The sequence below is a fragment of the Ochlerotatus camptorhynchus genome, unplaced genomic scaffold, assembly GCF_037179485.1.
Source record: "Ochlerotatus camptorhynchus isolate MF236.1 unplaced genomic scaffold, CSIRO-AGI_Acam_v1.1 ptg000510l, whole genome shotgun sequence".
Taxonomy (NCBI): domain Eukaryota; kingdom Metazoa; phylum Arthropoda; class Insecta; order Diptera; family Culicidae; genus Ochlerotatus; species Ochlerotatus camptorhynchus.
The window spans coordinates 515,794-541,923 of NW_027040994.1; the positions used below are offsets into that span (position 1 = coordinate 515,794).

At 41.8% G+C, this 26,130-nt stretch overlaps 1 protein-coding gene across 1 annotated transcript; it reads left to right on the forward strand.

The window, feature by feature from the left end:
- LOC135712879 (T-complex protein 1 subunit eta-like) lies at positions 1-25,139 on the forward strand. Its single transcript, XM_065235966.1, has 5 exons — positions 1-137; positions 586-684; positions 18,004-19,120; positions 24,250-24,438; positions 24,564-25,139. Exons 1-5 carry the CDS (start codon positions 135-137, stop codon positions 24,782-24,784), a joined length of 1,629 nt encoding a protein of 542 aa, XP_065092038.1. The 5' UTR covers positions 1-134; the 3' UTR covers positions 24,785-25,139.
- Positions 25,140-26,130: the final 991 nt, after the last annotated feature.

Sequence of the window (26,130 nt, forward strand, 5' to 3'; positions counted from 1 at the left end):
CTGTCAAATCCAGTTGTCGGTCTTTTCGTTCATGTGTGCTTTTCGCTTCAGCATTTTGTGAAATCCGTAAATTACTGTTTAATTATAAGATTATTGATTAAATCCAGTGAATTTACCCACGTAACATCGAAAAAATGGTAGGTGAAAGAATTTTAATCAAATATATCGGTTGTACGGTTCAATAAACTTGCTATTTGTGTATGAAACTGAGTGAAAAAAGTGTATGCCGGAAACATGCTGTTTCACACCCATGACCAAATGTTAGCTTTATGTGCCGTTTCTTGTATCCAGGGCTATTTGTGGTAAAATTTCTTCATGTAAATTAAATAGTACTTGTTTTAATGCAATATAATCACGTTAGATGGTATAATGGACATCGATTCGACAGAAAGTACAATTTCTTCTGGAAATTTCAATCAAACGGTGTGGGCGCATACTTGTCATCATTCTTCGGGCACTCACACAATCTCATTTTGTTTCCTACATACGCAGTATTATACGCCAGAATGATTCACCGATCTCTGCCGGCAAATCCGTTGGTTTAATATGTTTTAATTTATGTTCGTTTTCTTTATTTTCTTGTAGCAACCACAAATTGTACTGCTGAAAGAAGGTACTGATACCTCACAGGGAAAGCCTCAGCTCATATCCAACATCAATGCCTGCCAGTCGGTCGTGGATGCAGTAAGTACCTATCGATAGATTCCTTGAAGGAGAAAAGGAGAAAGTGGGGCAAGATGGCCACTCTAATGAAACTCGAGTAATATTCCACAATTTTTGCCAAAAAAATAATTCTTTATAAATGAAGATTCAAGGGTTGACCTTGCTTGAAAAACAATCATTCAAACTTGTTTAAATTCGTTAAAATTCAAAAGAAATTTCAATTCTATAGGCAAATTTTTCTATTTATGGGGTTTGATGGTTAGTCATATAGGACAAAAAGAGCACCAATATAATTGTAGGCATAAATAGCCTTTTTGTCGAAAATAAAATAACTACTATTAAGTCCCTATAGGGTAAAGTTATTTTTTTTTAACCTTGGTTCATTAGAATAACACATTCTTTCAATAAGTTTCGTGACATTTTACTTGAAGCTGGAATTTTTCCTAGCGGTGCCCGTTGTGTAGTAGTAAGCGTGATTGCCTCTTATCCCATACAGCCTGGGATCAGCCCCAGACGGCGCCGTCGGGATTTTCTGAGGCATAAAATCTCTGATCACGCATTTCTTCGGAAGGGAAATGAAGCCGTTGGTCCCCGGTCCATGAGTTGTTGGGTCGATGGGTATAGGGTTCAGGTGTGTGACATGCCTCCCTGACGTCGGTAGCATAGACCTTTTTGACGTTTAATCGGCGCACACTACTGCACCATTTAAATCGAACGAGTGCGAGCAAGAGGGAAACAGATTAGTGGGAAAACAAACCGTGCATTCATCCATGTGTGCTAGATAGAGAAAGGCGATTAAACGTCAAAAAGGTCTATTGGTACTCAGTACGGAAAACAAATTAAGGAAAAAAGAGAATTTTTCCTATGTTTTTAAATCTTTTGTCATAAATTAGTCTCAACTGGGCTTTATTTTAAACTTTAATGACCACCTTGACCAGTTTCGTTGTTTGTTGGGTATGGAATGAATTTAGAATGAATTTTGAATTGATGATTCTCATCTTGCCCCATTAAATATCAGATTTTCTAATCCTCATAAAAAATTGATTAAAAGCAAATTTGGAAATGGCACCTGCACGCAATATTGAACAAGGGTAACATTATGCTATTGTACTATGCGAGCAGATTTTTGAGGAAAAGCGAGGAAAATTCAACACGGCGATGAGTAAAATTTGTCTCATGGTTTCCTGTGGAAAAATCTGCCGGAAAATGAGGAAATTGACGAAAATTTTATTCAGTCTCGGAGTAGTACCAATAGGTACCAAACCAATAGACACAGTGAATTCAATCTTTACTTTTCTCAAATTCGGGAATTTTTCCCTGGAAAATCCTGGGAAAACATGAGGCAAATTTACTCATCGCTGAGTTCCTGCACTTTTGGCGATTATGAGTGAACTGAACTCAAATTTGAGTCGTTCTCATTCGCCGTGTACGCAATCTATCAGTGCCCTACGTTTTTTGCGATTTTGAGTGAAAACCCACTCAGTTGTGAGTAGATCTCATTGGCCGTGCACTATGTTAACCGATATGTAGGGTAGAGCACTACTTCGTCGTAATCGCCCATTTCCGTTCTGTTTCGGACGGAACTCAGCGGTCAAAATAAAAAATGGACTGTATAGTTTTTTTGTTTTTTACATCCGTACTCTACGGTAACTTTAATATACTGATCCTTTCTCTGCTGCCCTGCTCCAACCGGAAGACGCGTAACAAGAAAATCAAGTTAGGGAACTGTCAAAATTGCGCTTGAGGGATAGGACATCGACCTACTCTACACTGAATCAAAAATACAGGTTTAGAATTTTCACTTAACATCCTCCCCCAGGAGCCGGATGGCTCAACTTATCCGTTTGGCTGGTCCGTTCTGCATCTTCTATGGGTAGAACAGCAATTTGCGTTGTAGATCGCTTGTACGTGCCATTGTTAGTTCGTACGGTTACTACCCGAACAACGCCATCATTTCCAGGGTGAGTTTTGATAATACGCCCCAGTTTCCAAGTTTGCGGTGGCAAATTATCATCTTTCATTATCACCAACAGTCCTTCACGAAGCAACGTGGGAGTTTTGTTCCATTTGCTGCGTTTCTGTAGTCCGGTTATATACTCACATGACCATCTTCGCCAAAACGATTGCTTTCGTTTTTGGATCAATTGGTAACGAGACAACGTATTTTCCTTGAGACCATCGTAGAACGGTTCGGCTATAGCTGTCAATTCTCGGCCAACCAGGAAATGACCAGGACTTAACGCCTCATAATCCATCGGATCGTCGCTTTGTGGTATTATTGGCCTTGAATTTAGGATGGATTCAATCTGAATCAGCAATGTTGTCATCTCTTCATAGGTGAAGTACGATTCGTTCATCACCTTATACAGATGACTCTTCATACTTTTTACTCCGGCTTCCCAAAGTCCACCTTGGTGCGGAGCCTTCGGTGGATTGAAACTCCACGAGATTCCACGAGGCTGACAAAAATCTTCAAGCTTGTTCTCCAGCAATTGAGATTTCAGCAACTCTCGCAATTCGGCCAATTGTCGCTCAGCGCCGACAAAATTGGTTCCATTATCAGAAAACATCTCACTGACGTTCCCACGGCGTCCAACGAAGCGGTGCAATGCCCCCAAGAATCCCTCTGCAGATAAGGAACTCACAAGCTCAAAATGTATCGCCTTAGTAGTCATACAGACGAAAACACTAACGTACGACTTGATCGGTGTCTTCGACCGACCTTGCTTCAACAAAAAAGGGCCTGCGTAGTCTACTCCCGTTCTAGCGAAAGGCTGAGCAGCGGTGACGCGTGCAATCGGCAAATCACCCATAAACTGCTGTACATCCTTCGGCTTTAGTCTGAAGCATTTGATGCACTTCCCTAGGACGCGTTTGATCGTACGCTTCGCATTTACTGGCCAAAATTGTTGCCTGATTTTAGCCAATAATCCATTTAGACCGACATGTAGTTCTTCACGGTGGATTGCTTCGATGACAATATCAGTAAAGTTGTTCTTCTCCGGCAATATCAATGGATGTTTCTGATCGAGCGGTAGTATGGCATTCCTGATTCGACCACCCACACGCAGCAATCTCTCCGTCTTATCAAAAACAGGATTCAAATTTCGTAACTTACCCTTCACCGGTTCACCTTTCAAGACGCTTCTAATTTCATCGCGATACACTGCATTTTGTACAATCTTCACCATAGTGTACAGTGAGTCACGAAAATCTGCAATGTTCAATCTTCCACGACGAAATTCTGATTCGTTTCGCTTTGCACGACAATTACGGATAAACCGGGTTACGTAACCGAACACTCTTTGTAGTCGGCGAAAGTTACTACTGTTCTGAATCACTTCGTACAATCCTTCATCGGGCACTGTAACTACAGTCACTGAAATCGTCTCTTCACTCAAGTCTTCGGTTTCTTCATTTACTGTTTCATCAACTACACTTGATCGAAGAAATTCCGGTCCATTCCACCACAAGTCACTTTTCGTTAATTCCAAAGGTAGTACACCTCTCGACACCAAGTCCGCTGGATTTGCTTTCGTTCCAACATGTAACCAATCAGCATCGATGGTCAGTTCGCGAATCTCCGCAATCCGATTGCGGATGAACACTGGTTGGTTAGGCTTCGATTTCCTAATCCAACAAATCACTATACTCGAATCGGACCTTAGCACGACACGCGAAATGTCGATACTCAAGGTTTCGCGCACTGTTTTCATTTGTCTAGCTAGTAGTACAGCTGCACACAGCTCCAATCTCGGCGTGGTTAATTCTTCCGGTGGTGCTCCTTTCTTCTCCTTACGGTTCAGCTCCTTAAGCGGTGCAACTCTCGATTTGCCGCACAGTAGCTTTACTTCAACGATGCCATCAACGGTCACGCTACGCAAGTACACACAGCAACCATATGCTGCTTGCGAAGCGTCCGAAAACCCGTGCAACTCGAACACCGACGGATTATCAACGGTAACGCGACGAGGTATCTTCATGTTGTTTATTGCACACAACTCGGATCTTAATTTGTTCCACACCCTGAACTCTTCAATGGGAATCGGCTCATCCCAATCGATTTTCTTCCTCCATAGTTGTTGCATTACTATCTTCGCTAACACTATTGCTGGACCCAACACACCGAGAGGGTCAAAGAGTCTTGCGATATCGGAAAGCACTTGTCTCTTGGTTTGCGGTGCCGCACACTCCACCATCGGTTTCACTCGAAATACAAAGTTATCACTCACTGGGTCCCACAAGAGTCCGAGGGTTTTTATCACACCGTTCACATCACTTTCTTCGAAGCGCAGTTGCTTCTCACGGTCTTCTGACGGAACTCCTTCAAGAATCGCAGGATCGTTTGCACACCATTTATGTAGTTTGAAGCCTCCTCTTCCCAGTAAAACTTGTAAATCTTCACGCAGCTTCCGTGCCTTCTCTAGCGAATCTGCTCCGGTAAGTGCATCATCTACATAGAACGACTTCAAAACAACCTCACAAGCATCCGGAAAATCATTCTGTTCATCCTTCGCCAGTTGTACCAACGATCGCGTGGCCAAGAATCCAGCTGGACCAACACCGTATGTTACTCGGAGCAACTCCAAATCCAATATTGGTTGCGTCCGGTCATCCCGAAATAGACATCTCAAGTATTTCGTATGAGCAGCATGCATCACAACTTGCCTATACATCTGCTTAGCATCTCCAGTGAAAGCGTACTTCGGCAATCTCCACCGCAACACGATGTCAAACAATGGGCTCTGCACGACAGGTGCTTCCATCAACACATCGTTAAGCGATAAGCTCGTTGTGGTTTTTGCGGATGCATCGAACACCACTCGTAATTTCGTCGACGAACTATCTGGCTTCAACACACAATGGTGCGGAAGGTAATATGCTCCATTGACCTTAATCTCATCTTCATTCAAAATCTTCGCGTGTCCGAGATCTAGGTACTCATGTACGAAATCGGAATACATCTTCTTCATTTCTGGATTTCTATCCAGTCGGTTTTCCAGTGCTTTGAAGCGTTTCTCTGCTTGGTTACGAGATTCTCCTAGGCTACCCACACCTTCACGAAAAGGTAATTGTACCACGAACCTCCCGTCTTCCGCTCGAGCATAAGTAGCTTTGAAGTGACGCTCGCAATCATCGTTCTCTAACGGATCGTACGTTTGATCTTCAATCGTCCAAAAACGCCTCATCAATTCTTCCAATCGTGTCATAGGCCCATCCACAGATTCAGCTTGGTAACCCTGAACGCTAACAACATTTGGAACGTTGTATACTGGTCCGGCAACCAACCATCCCAACAAACTTTCTTGCAACAACGGAAGATCTGTTGACATAAGAATCTTCCCATCCTGAAGCAACTCATAGAATTTCTCGGCTCCGATCAGCAAATCAATGCGACTCGGATTGAAAAACTTTGGATCCGCTAGCTTCAACTTTTTCGGTATCGGCCAACTAGTTGCGTCTAGTTTCAACGATGGTAATGCTCCAGTCACTCGAGGCACCACCAGGCAATCCAGGGAGAAACTGCATTCTGTCGTTCTGGATTTCACAATGGCATTAATGTTGAACCTCACAATTGTCTTAGCTCCGTTAACGCCAACAACTGGAACGTTCACGCATTCCTTGCGCAAACCCAGCAAATCACACGTTCTTTCTGACACGAAACTCGCCATCGCACCAGAATCAAGCAACGCACGGCACCTGTGCGCTACACCTCTACTATCGAAAATATCAACCATTGCAGTCGCCAACAGTACTTGCTTCACCGAACGATTCGGAACAACAGGAACTTCACACTTAGCCACAATTTGTTCTCCACCTGATGAACCGGAACCTTCAGTTACTGATCTTGTCTCAGCATTGCCCGTCGCCGTCTCAGTAGACTCCTTCTTCACTTCGTAGTGCATGAGCGGATGGTGTTTCCTTTTACACAAACACAGTTTGCTGCTATCGATCTTACAGTTTGCTGTACGATGTCCTCGTTTCAGGCAAGCAAAACATAATCCAATTTGTTTCGCTTTCGTGTATCGATTGTTGACATTCAACCCTTTGAACGTGTCGCACATCTCGATCAGGTGATCGGCATTGCACACCAGACAACAGGTTTCTTGATGAACTGTAGCTGTGTGCACCTTGTTGGTGACAGCAGGAATCCGAGGATTAAGCGCGACATTCTTTGTTTTTCCTTGTCCCAACGACTGTTCACACCGCTCTAGCATATAACAATGCTGTCGAAGAAAATCCATGGTTTTTCTGTACTCTGGCAGCTCACCATGCTCTACTGTCGCTTCCCAAGCCTTGCGAGTGTCAATATCGAGCTTGGAAATAACCAAGTTTACAATCAATGCCTCTGATAATTTGTCATGCATTTTCAGATTGTGGAACTCGAGTGATTCCAGTCGCTTTTCAACGACATCAAGCAAACTTGTCAGTTCTGCATGAGAACCCTTAACCATCGACTTTAACGATAGCAACTGTCCAATATGAGCTTGGACGACCATGCGCAAATTCTCGAACCTTTTTGCGAGTATTCTCCAAGCTCCCTCATAGTTATTATCGTTCAACGTCTGTTGATCAATGGCTCCTTTAGCTTTCCCTATTAGAGCCTTGTCGAGAAAGTGCAACTTCGTGGCAGGAGAATCCCGGTGCATTTGTTCACTACATCTGTGAACCGATCTCTAAACTTATACCAGGTTTCATAGCTACCATCAAAGGTTGGTAGCGGAGTTTGTTGGAGTAAAAGAGATGGCAATAATTGAACTGGAGCTGTCGTTCCACTGCCGCCAAGTCTGCTAATAGAGTTAGCCTTTGCACTTTTCAGTTGTTTAGCCGCGACTAGATCAGCTACAGATTTTTGCTCATCTTCATGCTGCTGTATCATTTCCGACAAAGAAATACGCACAAACTGATACAGCTCCTCGAAATCTATAAACTTGGGCTCAAACGTTTCCCTTTTCGTCGGATCAACTAGGTAGATCCGATTGAGGAATCCGTTGAAATCATCATATGCTGTGTCCACGGTTTTAACATATAGTTTAAGGGCATGAATGTTAAACTTACCGTGATCAGCATCGGCAGCATCAATAGCTTGTCGTATTCTATCAACCTTACCTCGGGTTGACGTCAAACACTCGTCCAAAGCAGCCACCGTATCAGCCATAATGATTTCTCGTAGCCGAGCTTCTTTTTCTTCTTTTTGCTCGCGCACACTACGGATCGGTGTCGGAACTGCCCCTCTGGGAGTGAAAAACAAAGGAGAACCAAGTGGAGAGGCAACGGGCGAGGAGAACAAAAGCTTCTTCAATTTCCCGGAACGCAGCTGCATACCACTAAAAACTTCCTTATTCTTTTTTTGTTTTCGTTTTCTATGCTTCACTCAATCACCGGATCACCGGTGTCGAATTGTCAATCACTAGTCGCATGGCACTTTCCAACAAGCTAAATTTCCGTGCGACACTTTTTCTTCTTCCCTTTTCAGCAGGGATCACTCAATTTTCTCGGAAGCCGTTTCAAAATGGCTACCACAACGAATTCACGGAACGAAAATCAACTTTCGGCTCTTCCAGGCCTTTCAAAATCGCACCGCGTGGTTCGTCAATTGATAAATTTTGAATAGCCGTCTCAAGATGGCTGCCACAGCGAAAATCCACTACGCAATCGGCTCTTCTAAGCCGTTTCACATGCGCACCGCGTTATTTTCATCGACCGCACCACCCAGACGCCATTTCAATTCAACTTCGGCCGCTTATCGGATGGAACAATTTTTCAGCCTGCCCCTATGACTGGCTCAAAACACACTTTTCCAGCTTCTTCAAGAGCCAGAAATCTTTTATTCCACCGATTTACGATCGATCACTACTATTCCACTATTTTCCGCACGATTCATCATCCGGGACGAATGGACCAAATGTTTCGGACGGAACTCAGCGGTCAAAATAAAAAATGGACTGTATAGTTTTTTTGTTTTTTACATCCGTACTCTACGGTAACTTTAATATACTGATCCTTTCTCTGCTGCCCTGCTCCAACCGGAAGACGCGTAACAAGAAAATCAAGTTAGGGAACTGTCAAAATTGCGCTTGAGGGATAGGACATCGACCTACTCTACACTGAATCAAAAATACAGGTTTAGAATTTTCACTTAACATCCTCCCCCAGGAGCCGGATGGCTCAACTTATCCGTTTGGCTGGTCCGTTCTGCATCTTCTATGGGTAGAACAGCAATTTGCGTTGTAGATCGCTTGTACGTGCCATTGTTAGTTCGTACGGTTACTACCCGAACAACGCCATCATTTCCAGGGTGAGTTTTGATAATACGCCCCAGTTTCCAAGTTTGCGGTGGCAAATTATCATCTTTCATTATCACCAACAGTCCTTCACGAAGCAACGTGGGAGTTTTGTTCCATTTGCTGCGTTTCTGTAGTCCGGTTATATACTCACATGACCATCTTCGCCAAAACGATTGCTTTCGTTTTTGGATCAATTGGTAACGAGACAACGTATTTTCCTTGAGACCATCGTAGAACGGTTCGGCTATAGCTGTCAATTCTCGGCCAACCAGGAAATGACCAGGACTTAACGCCTCATAATCCATCGGATCGTCGCTTTGTGGTATTATTGGCCTTGAATTTAGGATGGATTCAATCTGAATCAGCAATGTTGTCATCTCTTCATAGGTGAAGTACGATTCGTTCATCACCTTATACAGATGACTCTTCATACTTTTTACTCCGGCTTCCCAAAGTCCACCTTGGTGCGGAGCCTTCGGTGGATTGAAACTCCACGAGATTCCACGAGGCTGACAAAAATCTTCAAGCTTGTTCTCCAGCAATTGAGATTTCAGCAACTCTCGCAATTCGGCCAATTGTCGCTCAGCGCCGACAAAATTGGTTCCATTATCAGAAAACATCTCACTGACGTTCCCACGGCGTCCAACGAAGCGGTGCAATGCCCCCAAGAATCCCTCTGCAGATAAGGAACTCACAAGCTCAAAATGTATCGCCTTAGTAGTCATACAGACGAAAACACTAACGTACGACTTGATCGGTGTCTTCGACCGACCTTGCTTCAACAAAAAAGGGCCTGCGTAGTCTACTCCCGTTCTAGCGAAAGGCTGAGCAGCGGTGACGCGTGCAATCGGCAAATCACCCATAAACTGCTGTACATCCTTCGGCTTTAGTCTGAAGCATTTGATGCACTTCCCTAGGACGCGTTTGATCGTACGCTTCGCATTTACTGGCCAAAATTGTTGCCTGATTTTAGCCAATAATCCATTTAGACCGACATGTAGTTCTTCACGGTGGATTGCTTCGATGACAATATCAGTAAAGTTGTTCTTCTCCGGCAATATCAATGGATGTTTCTGATCGAGCGGTAGTATGGCATTCCTGATTCGACCACCCACACGCAGCAATCTCTCCGTCTTATCAAAAACAGGATTCAAATTTCGTAACTTACCCTTCACCGGTTCACCTTTCAAGACGCTTCTAATTTCATCGCGATACACTGCATTTTGTACAATCTTCACCATAGTGTACAGTGAGTCACGAAAATCTGCAATGTTCAATCTTCCACGACGAAATTCTGATTCGTTTCGCTTTGCACGACAATTACGGATAAACCGGGTTACGTAACCGAACACTCTTTGTAGTCGGCGAAAGTTACTACTGTTCTGAATCACTTCGTACAATCCTTCATCGGGCACTGTAACTACAGTCACTGAAATCGTCTCTTCACTCAAGTCTTCGGTTTCTTCATTTACTGTTTCATCAACTACACTTGATCGAAGAAATTCCGGTCCATTCCACCACAAGTCACTTTTCGTTAATTCCAAAGGTAGTACACCTCTCGACACCAAGTCCGCTGGATTTGCTTTCGTTCCAACATGTAACCAATCAGCATCGATGGTCAGTTCGCGAATCTCCGCAATCCGATTGCGGATGAACACTGGTTGGTTAGGCTTCGATTTCCTAATCCAACAAATCACTATACTCGAATCGGACCTTAGCACGACACGCGAAATGTCGATACTCAAGGTTTCGCGCACTGTTTTCATTTGTCTAGCTAGTAGTACAGCTGCACACAGCTCCAATCTCGGCGTGGTTAATTCTTCCGGTGGTGCTCCTTTCTTCTCCTTACGGTTCAGCTCCTTAAGCGGTGCAACTCTCGATTTGCCGCACAGTAGCTTTACTTCAACGATGCCATCAACGGTCACGCTACGCAAGTACACACAGCAACCATATGCTGCTTGCGAAGCGTCCGAAAACCCGTGCAACTCGAACACCGACGGATTATCAACGGTAACGCGACGAGGTATCTTCATGTTGTTTATTGCACACAACTCGGATCTTAATTTGTTCCACACCCTGAACTCTTCAATGGGAATCGGCTCATCCCAATCGATTTTCTTCCTCCATAGTTGTTGCATTACTATCTTCGCTAACACTATTGCTGGACCCAACACACCGAGAGGGTCAAAGAGTCTTGCGATATCGGAAAGCACTTGTCTCTTGGTTTGCGGTGCCGCACACTCCACCATCGGTTTCACTCGAAATACAAAGTTATCACTCACTGGGTCCCACAAGAGTCCGAGGGTTTTTATCACACCGTTCACATCACTTTCTTCGAAGCGCAGTTGCTTCTCACGGTCTTCTGACGGAACTCCTTCAAGAATCGCAGGATCGTTTGCACACCATTTATGTAGTTTGAAGCCTCCTCTTCCCAGTAAAACTTGTAAATCTTCACGCAGCTTCCGTGCCTTCTCTAGCGAATCTGCTCCGGTAAGTGCATCATCTACATAGAACGACTTCAAAACAACCTCACAAGCATCCGGAAAATCATTCTGTTCATCCTTCGCCAGTTGTACCAACGATCGCGTGGCCAAGAATCCAGCTGGACCAACACCGTATGTTACTCGGAGCAACTCCAAATCCAATATTGGTTGCGTCCGGTCATCCCGAAATAGACATCTCAAGTATTTCGTATGAGCAGCATGCATCACAACTTGCCTATACATCTGCTTAGCATCTCCAGTGAAAGCGTACTTCGGCAATCTCCACCGCAACACGATGTCAAACAATGGGCTCTGCACGACAGGTGCTTCCATCAACACATCGTTAAGCGATAAGCTCGTTGTGGTTTTTGCGGATGCATCGAACACCACTCGTAATTTCGTCGACGAACTATCTGGCTTCAACACACAATGGTGCGGAAGGTAATATGCTCCATTGACCTTAATCTCATCTTCATTCAAAATCTTCGCGTGTCCGAGATCTAGGTACTCATGTACGAAATCGGAATACATCTTCTTCATTTCTGGATTTCTATCCAGTCGGTTTTCCAGTGCTTTGAAGCGTTTCTCTGCTTGGTTACGAGATTCTCCTAGGCTACCCACACCTTCACGAAAAGGTAATTGTACCACGAACCTCCCGTCTTCCGCTCGAGCATAAGTAGCTTTGAAGTGACGCTCGCAATCATCGTTCTCTAACGGATCGTACGTTTGATCTTCAATCGTCCAAAAACGCCTCATCAATTCTTCCAATCGTGTCATAGGCCCATCCACAGATTCAGCTTGGTAACCCTGAACGCTAACAACATTTGGAACGTTGTATACTGGTCCGGCAACCAACCATCCCAACAAACTTTCTTGCAACAACGGAAGATCTGTTGACATAAGAATCTTCCCATCCTGAAGCAACTCATAGAATTTCTCGGCTCCGATCAGCAAATCAATGCGACTCGGATTGAAAAACTTTGGATCCGCTAGCTTCAACTTTTTCGGTATCGGCCAACTAGTTGCGTCTAGTTTCAACGATGGTAATGCTCCAGTCACTCGAGGCACCACCAGGCAATCCAGGGAGAAACTGCATTCTGTCGTTCTGGATTTCACAATGGCATTAATGTTGAACCTCACAATTGTCTTAGCTCCGTTAACGCCAACAACTGGAACGTTCACGCATTCCTTGCGCAAACCCAGCAAATCACACGTTCTTTCTGACACGAAACTCGCCATCGCACCAGAATCAAGCAACGCACGGCACCTGTGCGCTACACCTCTACTATCGAAAATATCAACCATTGCAGTCGCCAACAGTACTTGCTTCACCGAACGATTCGGAACAACAGGAACTTCACACTTAGCCACAATTTGTTCTCCACCTGATGAACCGGAACCTTCAGTTACTGATCTTGTCTCAGCATTGCCCGTCGCCGTCTCAGTAGACTCCTTCTTCACTTCGTAGTGCATGAGCGGATGGTGTTTCCTTTTACACAAACACAGTTTGCTGCTATCGATCTTACAGTTTGCTGTACGATGTCCTCGTTTCAGGCAAGCAAAACATAATCCAATTTGTTTCGCTTTCGTGTATCGATTGTTGACATTCAACCCTTTGAACGTGTCGCACATCTCGATCAGGTGATCGGCATTGCACACCAGACAACAGGTTTCTTGATGAACTGTAGCTGTGTGCACCTTGTTGGTGACAGCAGGAATCCGAGGATTAAGCGCGACATTCTTTGTTTTTCCTTGTCCCAACGACTGTTCACACCGCTCTAGCATATAACAATGCTGTCGAAGAAAATCCATGGTTTTTCTGTACTCTGGCAGCTCACCATGCTCTACTGTCGCTTCCCAAGCCTTGCGAGTGTCAATATCGAGCTTGGAAATAACCAAGTTTACAATCAATGCCTCTGATAATTTGTCATGCATTTTCAGATTGTGGAACTCGAGTGATTCCAGTCGCTTTTCAACGACATCAAGCAAACTTGTCAGTTCTGCATGAGAACCCTTAACCATCGACTTTAACGATAGCAACTGTCCAATATGAGCTTGGACGACCATGCGCAAATTCTCGAACCTTTTTGCGAGTATTCTCCAAGCTCCCTCATAGTTATTATCGTTCAACGTCTGTTGATCAATGGCTCCTTTAGCTTTCCCTATTAGAGCCTTGTCGAGAAAGTGCAACTTCGTGGCAGGAGAATCCCGGTGCATTTGTTCACTACATCTGTGAACCGATCTCTAAACTTATACCAGGTTTCATAGCTACCATCAAAGGTTGGTAGCGGAGTTTGTTGGAGTAAAAGAGATGGCAATAATTGAACTGGAGCTGTCGTTCCACTGCCGCCAAGTCTGCTAATAGAGTTAGCCTTTGCACTTTTCAGTTGTTTAGCCGCGACTAGATCAGCTACAGATTTTTGCTCATCTTCATGCTGCTGTATCATTTCCGACAAAGAAATACGCACAAACTGATACAGCTCCTCGAAATCTATAAACTTGGGCTCAAACGTTTCCCTTTTCGTCGGATCAACTAGGTAGATCCGATTGAGGAATCCGTTGAAATCATCATATGCTGTGTCCACGGTTTTAACATATAGTTTAAGGGCATGAATGTTAAACTTACCGTGATCAGCATCGGCAGCATCAATAGCTTGTCGTATTCTATCAACCTTACCTCGGGTTGACGTCAAACACTCGTCCAAAGCAGCCACCGTATCAGCCATAATGATTTCTCGTAGCCGAGCTTCTTTTTCTTCTTTTTGCTCGCGCACACTACGGATCGGTGTCGGAACTGCCCCTCTGGGAGTGAAAAACAAAGGAGAACCAAGTGGAGAGGCAACGGGCGAGGAGAACAAAAGCTTCTTCAATTTCCCGGAACGCAGCTGCATACCACTAAAAACTTCCTTATTCTTTTTTTGTTTTCGTTTTCTATGCTTCACTCAATCACCGGATCACCGGTGTCGAATTGTCAATCACTAGTCGCATGGCACTTTCCAACAAGCTAAATTTCCGTGCGACACTTTTTCTTCTTCCCTTTTCAGCAGGGATCACTCAATTTTCTCGGAAGCCGTTTCAAAATGGCTACCACAACGAATTCACGGAACGAAAATCAACTTTCGGCTCTTCCAGGCCTTTCAAAATCGCACCGCGTGGTTCGTCAATTGATAAATTTTGAATAGCCGTCTCAAGATGGCTGCCACAGCGAAAATCCACTACGCAATCGGCTCTTCTAAGCCGTTTCACATGCGCACCGCGTTATTTTCATCGACCGCACCACCCAGACGCCATTTCAATTCAACTTCGGCCGCTTATCGGATGGAACAATTTTTCAGCCTGCCCCTATGACTGGCTCAAAACACACTTTTCCAGCTTCTTCAAGAGCCAGAAATCTTTTATTCCACCGATTTACGATCGATCACTACTATTCCACTATTTTCCGCACGATTCATCATCCGGGACGAATGGACCAAATGTTTCGGACGGAACTCAGCGGTCAAAATAAAAAATGGACTGTATAGTTTTTTTGTTTTTTACATCCGTACTCTACGGTAACTTTAATATACTGATCCTTTCTCTGCTGCCCTGCTCCAACCGGAAGACGCGTAACAAGAAAATCAAGTTAGGGAACTGTCAAAATTGCGCTTGAGGGATAGGACATCGACCTACTCTACACTGAATCAAAAATACAGGTTTAGAATTTTCACTTAACACGTTCCATCGATCAGAAAAGATCATATAATATCAATGATTTCACCGTGCAGAAATAAAAAAAAGGTTTGTTTCGATGCGTTGGTTCATTACTTTCCCTTATTTAACGTCGGTCTCTGTTCCGCAATCTAGTGCCAATCACCGACGGACATCGATTGTCATCCATTTGACGGTAATCGAATGTGCTGGAAGGCAGCTTCCACCTGCGTAGGATATCGCACCCATTCATCAACACACATGGGCCGGGACCAACGGCTTTACTTCCCTTCCGAAGGAAGACGTGACCAGAGATTTTTGTGCCTCAGAAAAATCCCACCGACCTCGACTGGGATTGAACCCAGACCCATTGGGGTGAGAAAGCAGTCACGCTTACCACTACACCACCGGCGCCGGCTAACGTTGGTTCATTAGCAACAACATAAATCCTGTTAGCGCATTGTATGAATATTTACGCTCATTGTTCTCAACAGTGTTGTAAATTTTCATATCATTCGATTGAAGATGAACCACTACAACCATTCAATCAATTCTGTGTAAACGAATTCTCACAAGACCATAATTTGAAGAGCCCCTTTCTCATTCGAAGCTCATTGTCACTGTCAATTGAGTCACTCATGGTGGTAAGCTCCAACCCGTATTATCCTCGGATTAAATCCCGATCAAGAATGTCCGGCTGGTATGATGTCGACATCAGAGTTAATCAACATAACTCTGAGCAAACATTTATCAGATCATACAAACAGGGACGGTATTAAAAGTTAATCCGAGTTGGAGCTTACCGCCATCAGTATCATTTGATATACGACAGTGGAGTATGGAAGAAATCCAGGAAAATGGTCCCGAACAGACATGTCGACCCGATGTCGGATCAATGTAAGGCTAATTTAAGGTCGATGTCGACCCAATGTCGTGTTAATGTCGGGTCAATTTTGGGTTTATGTCGGGTCAACATCGGGTTGGGGTTTGATAGAAGTCAGGTTGGTGTCGGGTTGGCTTAACTTTTTCGCCGGAATGTCGACCAGAGCTCCGTTTGTGTATAGGTTACACTCAATCGAATGATATATCAAGAGCCACATGTGAAAAGGGCATACAAGCTTTTTGTAAACAAACCTTTGTGGGCCCTTTTCTCACCAACCGAGGGTCGCTTATGCAAACCAACAATATCATCGGGAAGGGGCAAGTTTCCCCTACCCAGTGATGTTGATGGTTTGCGTTGGTGTCATATGGGTGGCGAGAAAAGGGCATAAGAAGATTTGTTTACAAAAAGCTTGTATGCCCTTTTCACATGTTGTTCTTGATATAGCGTTTCTCAAATGAGAATGATCCATGCCTTCGTCAAATGACTAAGCAACTGATATCACCCATTCGGAGGAGGTCCCCTTTGATAGCGAATAGCTACTTTTCTCATTTCCATCAAAAATGTTCAAATGATTTTGAGAATTTACAGCACTGCCCGTAAAAAAAAGAACCACAGAGGCACAATGAAATGTATTGTAACCATACAATAGAATTTATTGTATTTACAATAAATCATATTGTCTACAACGATAAAATAACCATAGAATGTATTGTTTTCACTATAGAATCTATGGTAAATGGGTAAATCTACAATAGAACAAGGGGGTTGTTATGTATCTTAACCATAGGAAAAATTACTTTTTCCCGAACAAAGATAAACCATTTACCATTAATTGTATTGTTGTTCTATTGTTGAAAATTATTACCATATGGGACGTATTGTAAATCGATTGTTATGACAATATGGTAAAATTTCTTGTACAATATGTGTACAATAAGATCGATTGTTGGCAATAGATTTTGATGTAATTGTATTTTATTCTATGGTAATTGTATTGTTATTTTTTTCCGGGTGGTTCTCAAAACGTAAGAAGCGCTCCTAGCGAATCCCCTTTTTCTACGTTTATCCGTAGGACGAAGAAAATCTAATGGCGTTTCAATGCGTTTGGACGGAATTGAAACTCGTAGAACGAATTTAGAATCAAGAAGCAGTATTAGATTTTAAACAATATCTCAGTGTTCACTCGGCTGTCGACAAAAGCAGGCCACTCTCGATGTGTGCTACGCGATCGTCTGTTTTCTCGGCAGCAACCATTGTGTGGTCCTCCTCATTGTTCTTCATCAGCAGTTCTTTCGGTCGATGCGTCGTCGACTTTGGAAAGCAACCGTTTCGTGATGAGTGTGTGAGTGCTGACCACGTTTTGCGTCCATTGCTACAATGGACTCGCTCTGACCCTCGTTGGCGTATAACAATTTGCCATACAATGAAACTACTGGAAGCGGCTCCAGTTCTGATGGAGGAGGCTTTTTGGATAGCGGAAGATAAAGTGTTTATTGTGTTGTACCTTTTGACTATAGCTTTAAGATGTATTGTATAGTGACCATGAATCCTCGGCTCTGTTAAGTTAATTCGGTTGAGCCTTATCAAATAAATTAATATACAAAAAAAAAAAAAACAATATCTCAACAATTTGTGACTCTTTATCAAATCCAATATCACCAATATGGTGAATAAATTTAGAAGTCATCTGTGACAGAAATATTCCATTTTTCGTTCAAACTCGTTCAGAAAAGAGAGGTAAAGCGCGGGTTGTGCTTAGTAGGACGGAAATTACCCTATTTGTTTTTCAGATGTTTTTCCGTAAGCAGCATAAGAATTAACTAGTGAAGTGGTTTACACACATTTCTACCAAATTTACTTTCAAAAGTTGTGGTTTAAAAACAATATTCATCTTGCCATTCGTATGGCTCTCTCACCCCGCATTCCCCTACGTTTTTCGCTGCAATTAATATTGTTAATAATGAAATATACTTCATTAATTAATCTTTTCTCCCCTCAGGTCCGTACCACTCTAGGTCCTCGTGGAATGGACAAACTGATCGTCGAAAACAACGGTAAGGCAACGATCTCCAACGATGGCGCTACGATCATGAAATTGCTGGACATCGTACATCCGGCAGCTAAAACGTTAGTCGATATCGCCAAGTCTCAGGATGTTGAGGTTGGGGATGGAACCACCAGTGTTGTGATGTTGGCTGGTGAATTCCTCAAGCAACTTAAACCATTTGTTGAGGAAGGTGTTCATCCGAGGATTATCATTAAGGCAGTGCGAAAAACTCTGACCCTGTGTGTCGCTAGAATCAACGAGCTGGCATTCAAGATTGAAAAGCACGACAATGAAAAGCACCGTGCGTTGCTGGAGAAGTGTGCTGCCACGGCGATGAATTCGAAGCTTATCCACCAGCAGAAGGATTTCTTCTCCAAAATGGTTGTTGATGCCGTGACTACGTTAGATGTCCTACTTCCGCTGAACATGATCGGTATCAAGAAAGTTACCGGTGGTGCCTTGGAAGAATCTATGCTCATTGATGGTGTATCATTCAAGAAGACCTTCTCGTACGCAGGATTCGAAATGCAACCAAAGTCCTACGAAAATGTAAAAATTGCCCTCCTGAATATCGAACTCGAATTGAAGGCTGAGCGCGACAATGCTGAAGTTCGTGTGGATAATGTCCAGGAATATCAGAAGATTGTCGACGCTGAATGGCAAATTCTGTACGACAAATTGGAGAAAATTCACAAATCCGGCGCTCAGGTCGTTCTGTCCAAATTGCCAATTGGTGATGTTGCCACGCAATACTTTGCCGATAGGGATATGTTCTGCGCTGGACGCGTTCAGGAGGAGGATCTCAAGCGTACGTTGAAAGCATGCGGTGGAGCTGTTATGACCACTGTTCAGGATATTGATGATAAGGTGCTTGGAAACTGTGACCACTTTGAGGAACGTCAAATCGGAGGCGAACGTTTCAACATCTTCCAAGGTTGTCCGAATGCCAAAACGTGCACTCTGATTCTGCGTGGTGGAGCCGAACAGTTTTTGGAAGAGACCGAACGATCCCTACACGATGCAATTATGATCGTTAGGCGTACTATTCGAAACGATTCCGTAGTAGCCGGTAAGTTGAATTTGTTCTTTCATGTTCATATGACAATGGATGAACTCGTTTAAATTAAGGCACATTCAAACAAGTTCTTCAACTCTGGGAACTAGTACAGAGTTTTGGGTAGGCTAGAAGAGAGTTAACGAATATGATACATCAAGTGACACTTGAATACATTGTTGTAGGGCTTGTAGAAGATCACTTTTTCAAGTCGGTCGTCTTCTAAAAATAGCTTTTTTATTACTAAATCCGACAAAAATGTAGTGGCTTAGCAAAGTTGCAATCACAATGGGGCTAAACGGAAACCGTGAAATACGCAAAAAATAATATAAAGGGTTCAATTTAGACTTGAAAGTAGGTACCATGCATATTCGAGAGAACCCGCGACTGCTCCTAAAATGTGTATATTTTTTATTCTTTATAAGTATCTGTTACTAATGAATGAATAATTTTTACTGATTATTGTAGTAGAATTACTCATACATACGTATAATTTTAGTTATTTTATAAGTAGGTAGTCCTGTTTTCCTTAAAAAAAAATGCGTACTTTATATTTATAAAAGGTTTTTTTGCGGTTACCTTGTAGTAGGATTAATGTCGCTTTTTGTCGAATTTGGCAACTCCTGTAAATACGCTGAACTTTGATCACGAAACCAAGCCAACCCAATCAAGAATACGGAGTTAACTTTTGAAGAAATGTTTAGCTTTCGACAAATTACACATAGACAGAATTGACCTTAAGTAAGGGTTTAGTAAATATATTGGGTATTTCGTTATTATCATATTTTTTTCGCATCAATTGGACGTAAGATTCGGCGACAATAGATGCCCTTTATTGGTTGCAGAATCAAGTAAAAATTGACAGCTGAGCATGCCTTGGAAAATTGCTGAATTGTTTTCAAGAACATTTATTAGAAACATGTGGCTTGGTAGATTGATTCATTTGCTTACTAAGTAGCTTTAAACACAATTTTGATACAGAGATTAGTACTATATTTTAGAAGATATAATTAATCCAATCTCTGGAATCTGCACCAAAGACGACTTTAATCTTCAATCTATCATTTTCGAGTTTGCACTCGATGAGAACGTTTTTAAATTGTTTAACAGCATGAAAAGCCTAAAAAACATGAATAGGGTAGAGCGCTACTTCGTCGTAATGGTCCATTTCCGTTCTATCGAGCAGAAAACATCAGTATAATCAATGATTTCACCGTGCACAAATCAGTGATACGTTAGTGCCTATGCGTTAGTTCACAAGCTACAACACAAAGCCTATTAGAGCGTATTGTGTGAATATTTACAATCATTGTTCTCAAAACAAAAGAAGCGCTCCTAACGAACTCGCTTTTTCTACCTTCATCCGTAGGACAAAGAAAATCCAATGGCGTTTCAATGCGTTTGGACGGAATTGAAACTCGTAGGACAAATTTGGAATCAAGAAGCAGTGTTAGATTTTTAACAATATCTCAACAATGTTTGGCTCTCTATCAAATTTGGAATCAAGAAGCAGTGTTAGATTTTTAACAATATCTCAACAATGTTTGGCTCTCTATCAAATTCCACGGTACTTATGGATAGGGGAATATATTTAGAAGTAATCTTTGATAGAAACATTTCATTTATTGTTAAAAACCCGTTCAAGAAAGATATACAACGTGGGTTGTGCATAGTAGGACGGATATTAAAAAAAAACCTATCTTAATCACAGAAACCTATTAATCAGTGGCGTCACCCTAACCTCAATCTACCTGTTCAACAACTCCCAAAACGTAAACAAACAAAACAATATTGGTTCCAATAGATACAAATCAGTGAAACTAGAAGATCCCATGCTTTTTGAAAGTGAATTGAATGTAAACATGACCCTAAATAACGTTTTCAAAGTTGTTGAACAGGTAAAAAGTGAGGTTACGCGACGCCACTGCTATTAATAAGTATGACTGAATTAGAAACATTGGTTCCGTATTGTAGCTTAGGGCATTTCCCTTGATATTGCATACAATTTTAATATAGTTGTGTTACATGTTCGTTAACCATATTGAAAAACAAATGCAGGGCTGTTACAACAGACGCGGATTTCGCGATTTTCGCGGATTTGTCGCGGATGTGAACTTTCAGTCGCAAAAATGATGTCGCGAAAATCGCGAAGGGACTGATGTGCTGTCACAAAAATTGTGGAATTCACTGTAACCTTTCCGTCTCGAATTATTTTGCTGTCATCAATTTTGTTGTTCATTTGGCTCTTATTTTTTTACCGGTTCAAACCAAACACCCTGCAAATAATCGAGAAATGATCTCAATTCCATAAGTCATACCGGATTTACACGGAAATACTCTGGGTCTGTCTAATGTGAGACATTTTCATGTTTTTTATTTCCAATATGAACATAACATTTTTCGTTGCCAAATCATAAACGAATCGTATATATGCGAGTAATTGCCATGTATACCGGATATTCTAGGTTCTCCAAATCGTCCTGGAGTTCAGTTGGTTTGTTCTACTATATCAACCAAGACTGCAATAATTGCTGTAGTATCGAAATATGTCCAAACAGATTCAAAGTGTCTATGTGGATCGTTCCCGACCTATTGCTACGTATACAATATGTCATAGGTCCTGACATCATTATGGAGATCAGATTTTTTTTCTCTACTAGATCACCCAAGACTAATGCAATATCTGTAGTATCGAAATATGTCCAAACAAATTTGCAGTGTCTATGTGGATCATGCCAACCTATTTCCGTGTATGCCAAATGTTCTAGGATTTCCAAATCGATTTTTCGATACTACAGATACTATCCCAGTCTTTGTTGATCTAGTAAAACAAATCATCTGAACTGCAGGACGATGTGGAGAACCTAGATCATCTGGTATACGTGGAAATAAATTATACATTATCCATATAGACACTGTGCATCTGTCTGGAAATAATCAATACTAAAAACAATCTACCAGTTACACCAAATCGACGATCAAATGCATTGTTTACAAAAGCTGATACGATCCTACGAAAAATTAATCGAGATATATCAATACAACTTACCTGAACAGGCGAAAAGCAGTATTAAAAGTTCTTAAAATCTTCCTGGAGTTTATATCTTGAAGTTCTATAAGCCAAAAAAACATTTTCTGGGATACAAAGATGTGTGTGTGTATTCAATCTAACCCCCACTGGCCGGCAGTGTTATTATGGAAGAACTCTCTCTACAATGTCGCATTTATGGTCATTGTAGACAGCTTTTGTCCGGGAGTTAGAAGGTGATAGCTCTATTGCAGATTCAGCAACCCATTTCAGAATGTCTGGAGAGTCACGCCCATTCCGAGGTTACTTTCACTTACAATAAGCCCCGCATGTATGCATCACCGTTATCAAATGGATATTGGTATTACATACACGCTTCCAGATTCGAAAATATATTTTTTCAAACCTGGCATGTAGGGTAGAGAACTACTTCGGCCTAATCGCCCATTTTGGGCCTATCGAGCAGAAAACTTCAAATAAATCCATGATTTCAGAGTTAACAAGTCAATTATGCGTTTGGTACGATACTTTAGTTAATAAGCTTCCGAACGAAGTCAATGAGAACGCGTGATATGAAGGTTTGCACCCATTATTCCCAAAAACAAAAGAAGCGCTCCGACCGAATCAATTTTTATCTTCATCCGATAGGCCGAAGTGAATTCATTGGCGTTTCAATGTGTTAGGCCGAGTTTGGCGTCAAGAAGCAGTGTTAGACTTTTGACAATATCTCAACGATTGGTTTCTCTTTATCAAATCTTACGGTACATACGGAAAGGTAAATCAATTTGGAAACCATCAGTAATAATAACATTCCGTTTGGTGCTAAACTGCGCTAGATTGAGAAAGACTAAGTGCGAGTTGTGCTTAATAGGCCAGAAATGGGGTAGTTAACCCTATTTAGTTTAATTTTGATATATTTTTTTTTTAATAATTGGAAAGCTATCACCATATTCTGCTCTTCCGCCGTCGTTGATTACTTCTTTTGGAATCCCTTGGACTAACATGTTATAACTGCTCAGTCTGGACAGCGCTTTACTTGCCTTCTAACTTAGATCACGTGTATTAAAAAAATAAGTATAGGAAAATAAAATTCTCATTCAATGATTTATTATTATAAATACTTAGAAATTACTTAGATTCTGTGTGCTTATTTCATGAAAGCAGGACGTGCGTTTCAACTTGGTATTCGACATAGATCTCATCTCATGTTTTTTTTTCTGCAAATCAATTCTTATGAAAAATAATATTGACAAAACAAAATAAAACGAAGCAGACTGGAACCGAACCATGGACGTTGAGATTACGGGGTCTGTGTGTTGACCACTCGTCTTTCAACGCTTGGGAAAATGAAATGGTTAAAGGCGTATTAGACCTACCTCATGTTAGACAATCATTCATAAGTTTTGTCTTAAGAAATTCATATGTGTCGTTCATAAGTTGAGCCTTATGAAATTATTATGTTTATCGTAACCCTCAGTGTATGTCAAAAGAACAAATTAAAAACCGACCAAAACATAATATAAATAATGCATATATAGCATACCTATTAGCAAAACATTGTAACCATAGTATGTAGTCTACTTTTGCTTGACGTAATAAATAAATAAGCCATTTAGTTGAATTATATATGTTATAGGTAATGTTTCCTGTAATTGAAGATACTTTTCCCACAAATAACATCTAAAGTTTGCTCTTGGTCACGTTCATTGAATATTTTTGTTCTTTTTTGCTGAAATTATAAACCGGAAAATGTTTGAGATTTTAATCGGGGAAACCGGGAATTTCCAAATGAAAATTCACTGGCCAGCCTGAGTAAAGCTGTTGGTTGGCGGATTTAGATTTAATTAGGAACGCTTATTATTGCTGTGGGAAATAAACTTCTTCGTTCCCCTAGCAACGGTCTATACATCCTACATGTAGTTTAACCAATGCTCTTAATACTTCACGAAAACAATTCCTTTAACACCGTGAGCCCTTTCTTTTGATATTTTCCTTAGTATTCCATAAGCGAGATCGTATGCGTAATAAATAGGAAATATTAACAATAGTTCCCAAATTACTTCCAAATAAAAACAGCAAATATCAATTCCTATTGTTTTGCTTATTTCCCTTCCAGGTGGTGGTGCGATTGAAATGGAGCTGTCGAAAATGCTACGTGATTATTCGCGCACAATCGCTGGCAAGGAGCAACTGCTTATCGGAGCTCTCGCCAAGGCACTTGAGATCATCCCTCGCCAACTTTGCGATAATGCCGGTTTCGATGCAACCAACATCTTGAACAAACTGCGCCAGAAGCATGCACAAGGTAAGATTATTTTCAATATGAGCTGTGTGTATTGCTTCGGTCAACGGCATAAACAATCATTAACATCTGCTTGACCATGATTTTATTGTAAAGTATTAAAACACCGTATTGATCTCTTCCTACAGGATGTCAGTGGTACGGTGTTGACATTTTGAAAGAACACATCGCCGACAACTTTGAGGCTTTCGTCTGGGAACCATCGGTAATCAAGATCAATGCCCTCACTGCTGCCTGCGAAGCGTGCTGCATGATCCTTTCGGTAGACGAGACCATCAAGAGCCCTAAATCTGCCGGCGGCGAAATGCCGCAGGCTCCTATGGGACGCGGCATGGGACGTCCCTTCTAAGAGGGAACAACAAACTAAATAAATAAGTCCATAGCCTTTAACTTGAACACTCGTAACCATTTTCGTATCTAACATCTCCTTTTTAGTCTACCTATCAGATAAAAATAAAGATCGTTCATTGTAAGGCCAGGTCCTTTGCAATGTCATTCCTTTAACCATCATTATCGTTTCATGCTTCATGCATCTACCTTGTTTCATTCATACACAAGTGCATTGCATAAGCATACTTAACGCTCACTTATAAAAAAAACGGCTTTGCAAAATAACTGTACGAATTGTATTACCACACTCAAAAGAAGAAATCAATAATAAAAAGACGAAGCCGCGCATTTGGTTGCACATTTTCTCAACAAAACAGTGTTTCTTTTCTTCTCGTACCGTTGCCGCACCGTCTGCGTAGCTCATACGCCCCATGACGTCCTACTTTCGGTCCTCCTTATTTGCTTGATTTGCATGCGACTTGTATCCGTTTCGTTAATTGACGCTGTTTTGGTTAGTTTGTTTGAATTTCTCTGATAGCGATGAAGAAAACCAAAAGCTAGCAAAAACGTAAAGACCAAAATAAATATGTATACCTACAGCTAGGTGGTACCTATCTACAAAATGTTAACGACTTTTATTTCCATATTCTATTATTTTTCTGGTTTTCTTCATGGCAGTCCACCACACCGCAATATACGTAGGTATGTCAAACGATGATCCCTCGATACACAGGCGTCTCACGAACTCTTAAGGTATGTGTGGACGTTTTATGTACTCATGACTATTATAATACATGTGCACAAGCAAAGACGCTCCGGTCAAACCAGACGATAAACAAAACGTGAAAAGTTAAAACGCAATAAGCGAAGCCAAACAGGCGTCTACCTTCGAGGTGGGTAGCTATTTCTGGCTATACGATGTGCTGTGGGATATTCCAGGGTGCTGGTAGAGATAAAGCTTCGATTTCGTTAAACATCATATCTTGGGTGAATCTATATTCCACAGGATATACTTATCTTCAGTAAAAATATTTAATTTTTATTATTAAGTTGCAATAATACTCGTACACAGTTTGGTCATGTGCGATTTCAGACATGCGCGTGTTTTTAAGGTTTCGTTGACCTTGCTATCAATGTTTTCGCTTGCTTCTACTTGCGTGATTTGCCTTGCCGATAAGGAAAAAAAATGTGTGCTTTGAAGCAAACAAATGAAAATGAGAATATGTTTTTGTTTTAACATTTTGGGGTAGTTAAAGTTAAATTTTGTAGACTACATGACGGCACTACCCGTTCTACCAATCTCTACAATACCAAGCGTATCCATGAAATTACTGCCAATAATGGGTGTTGTGTTCGATTAAACAA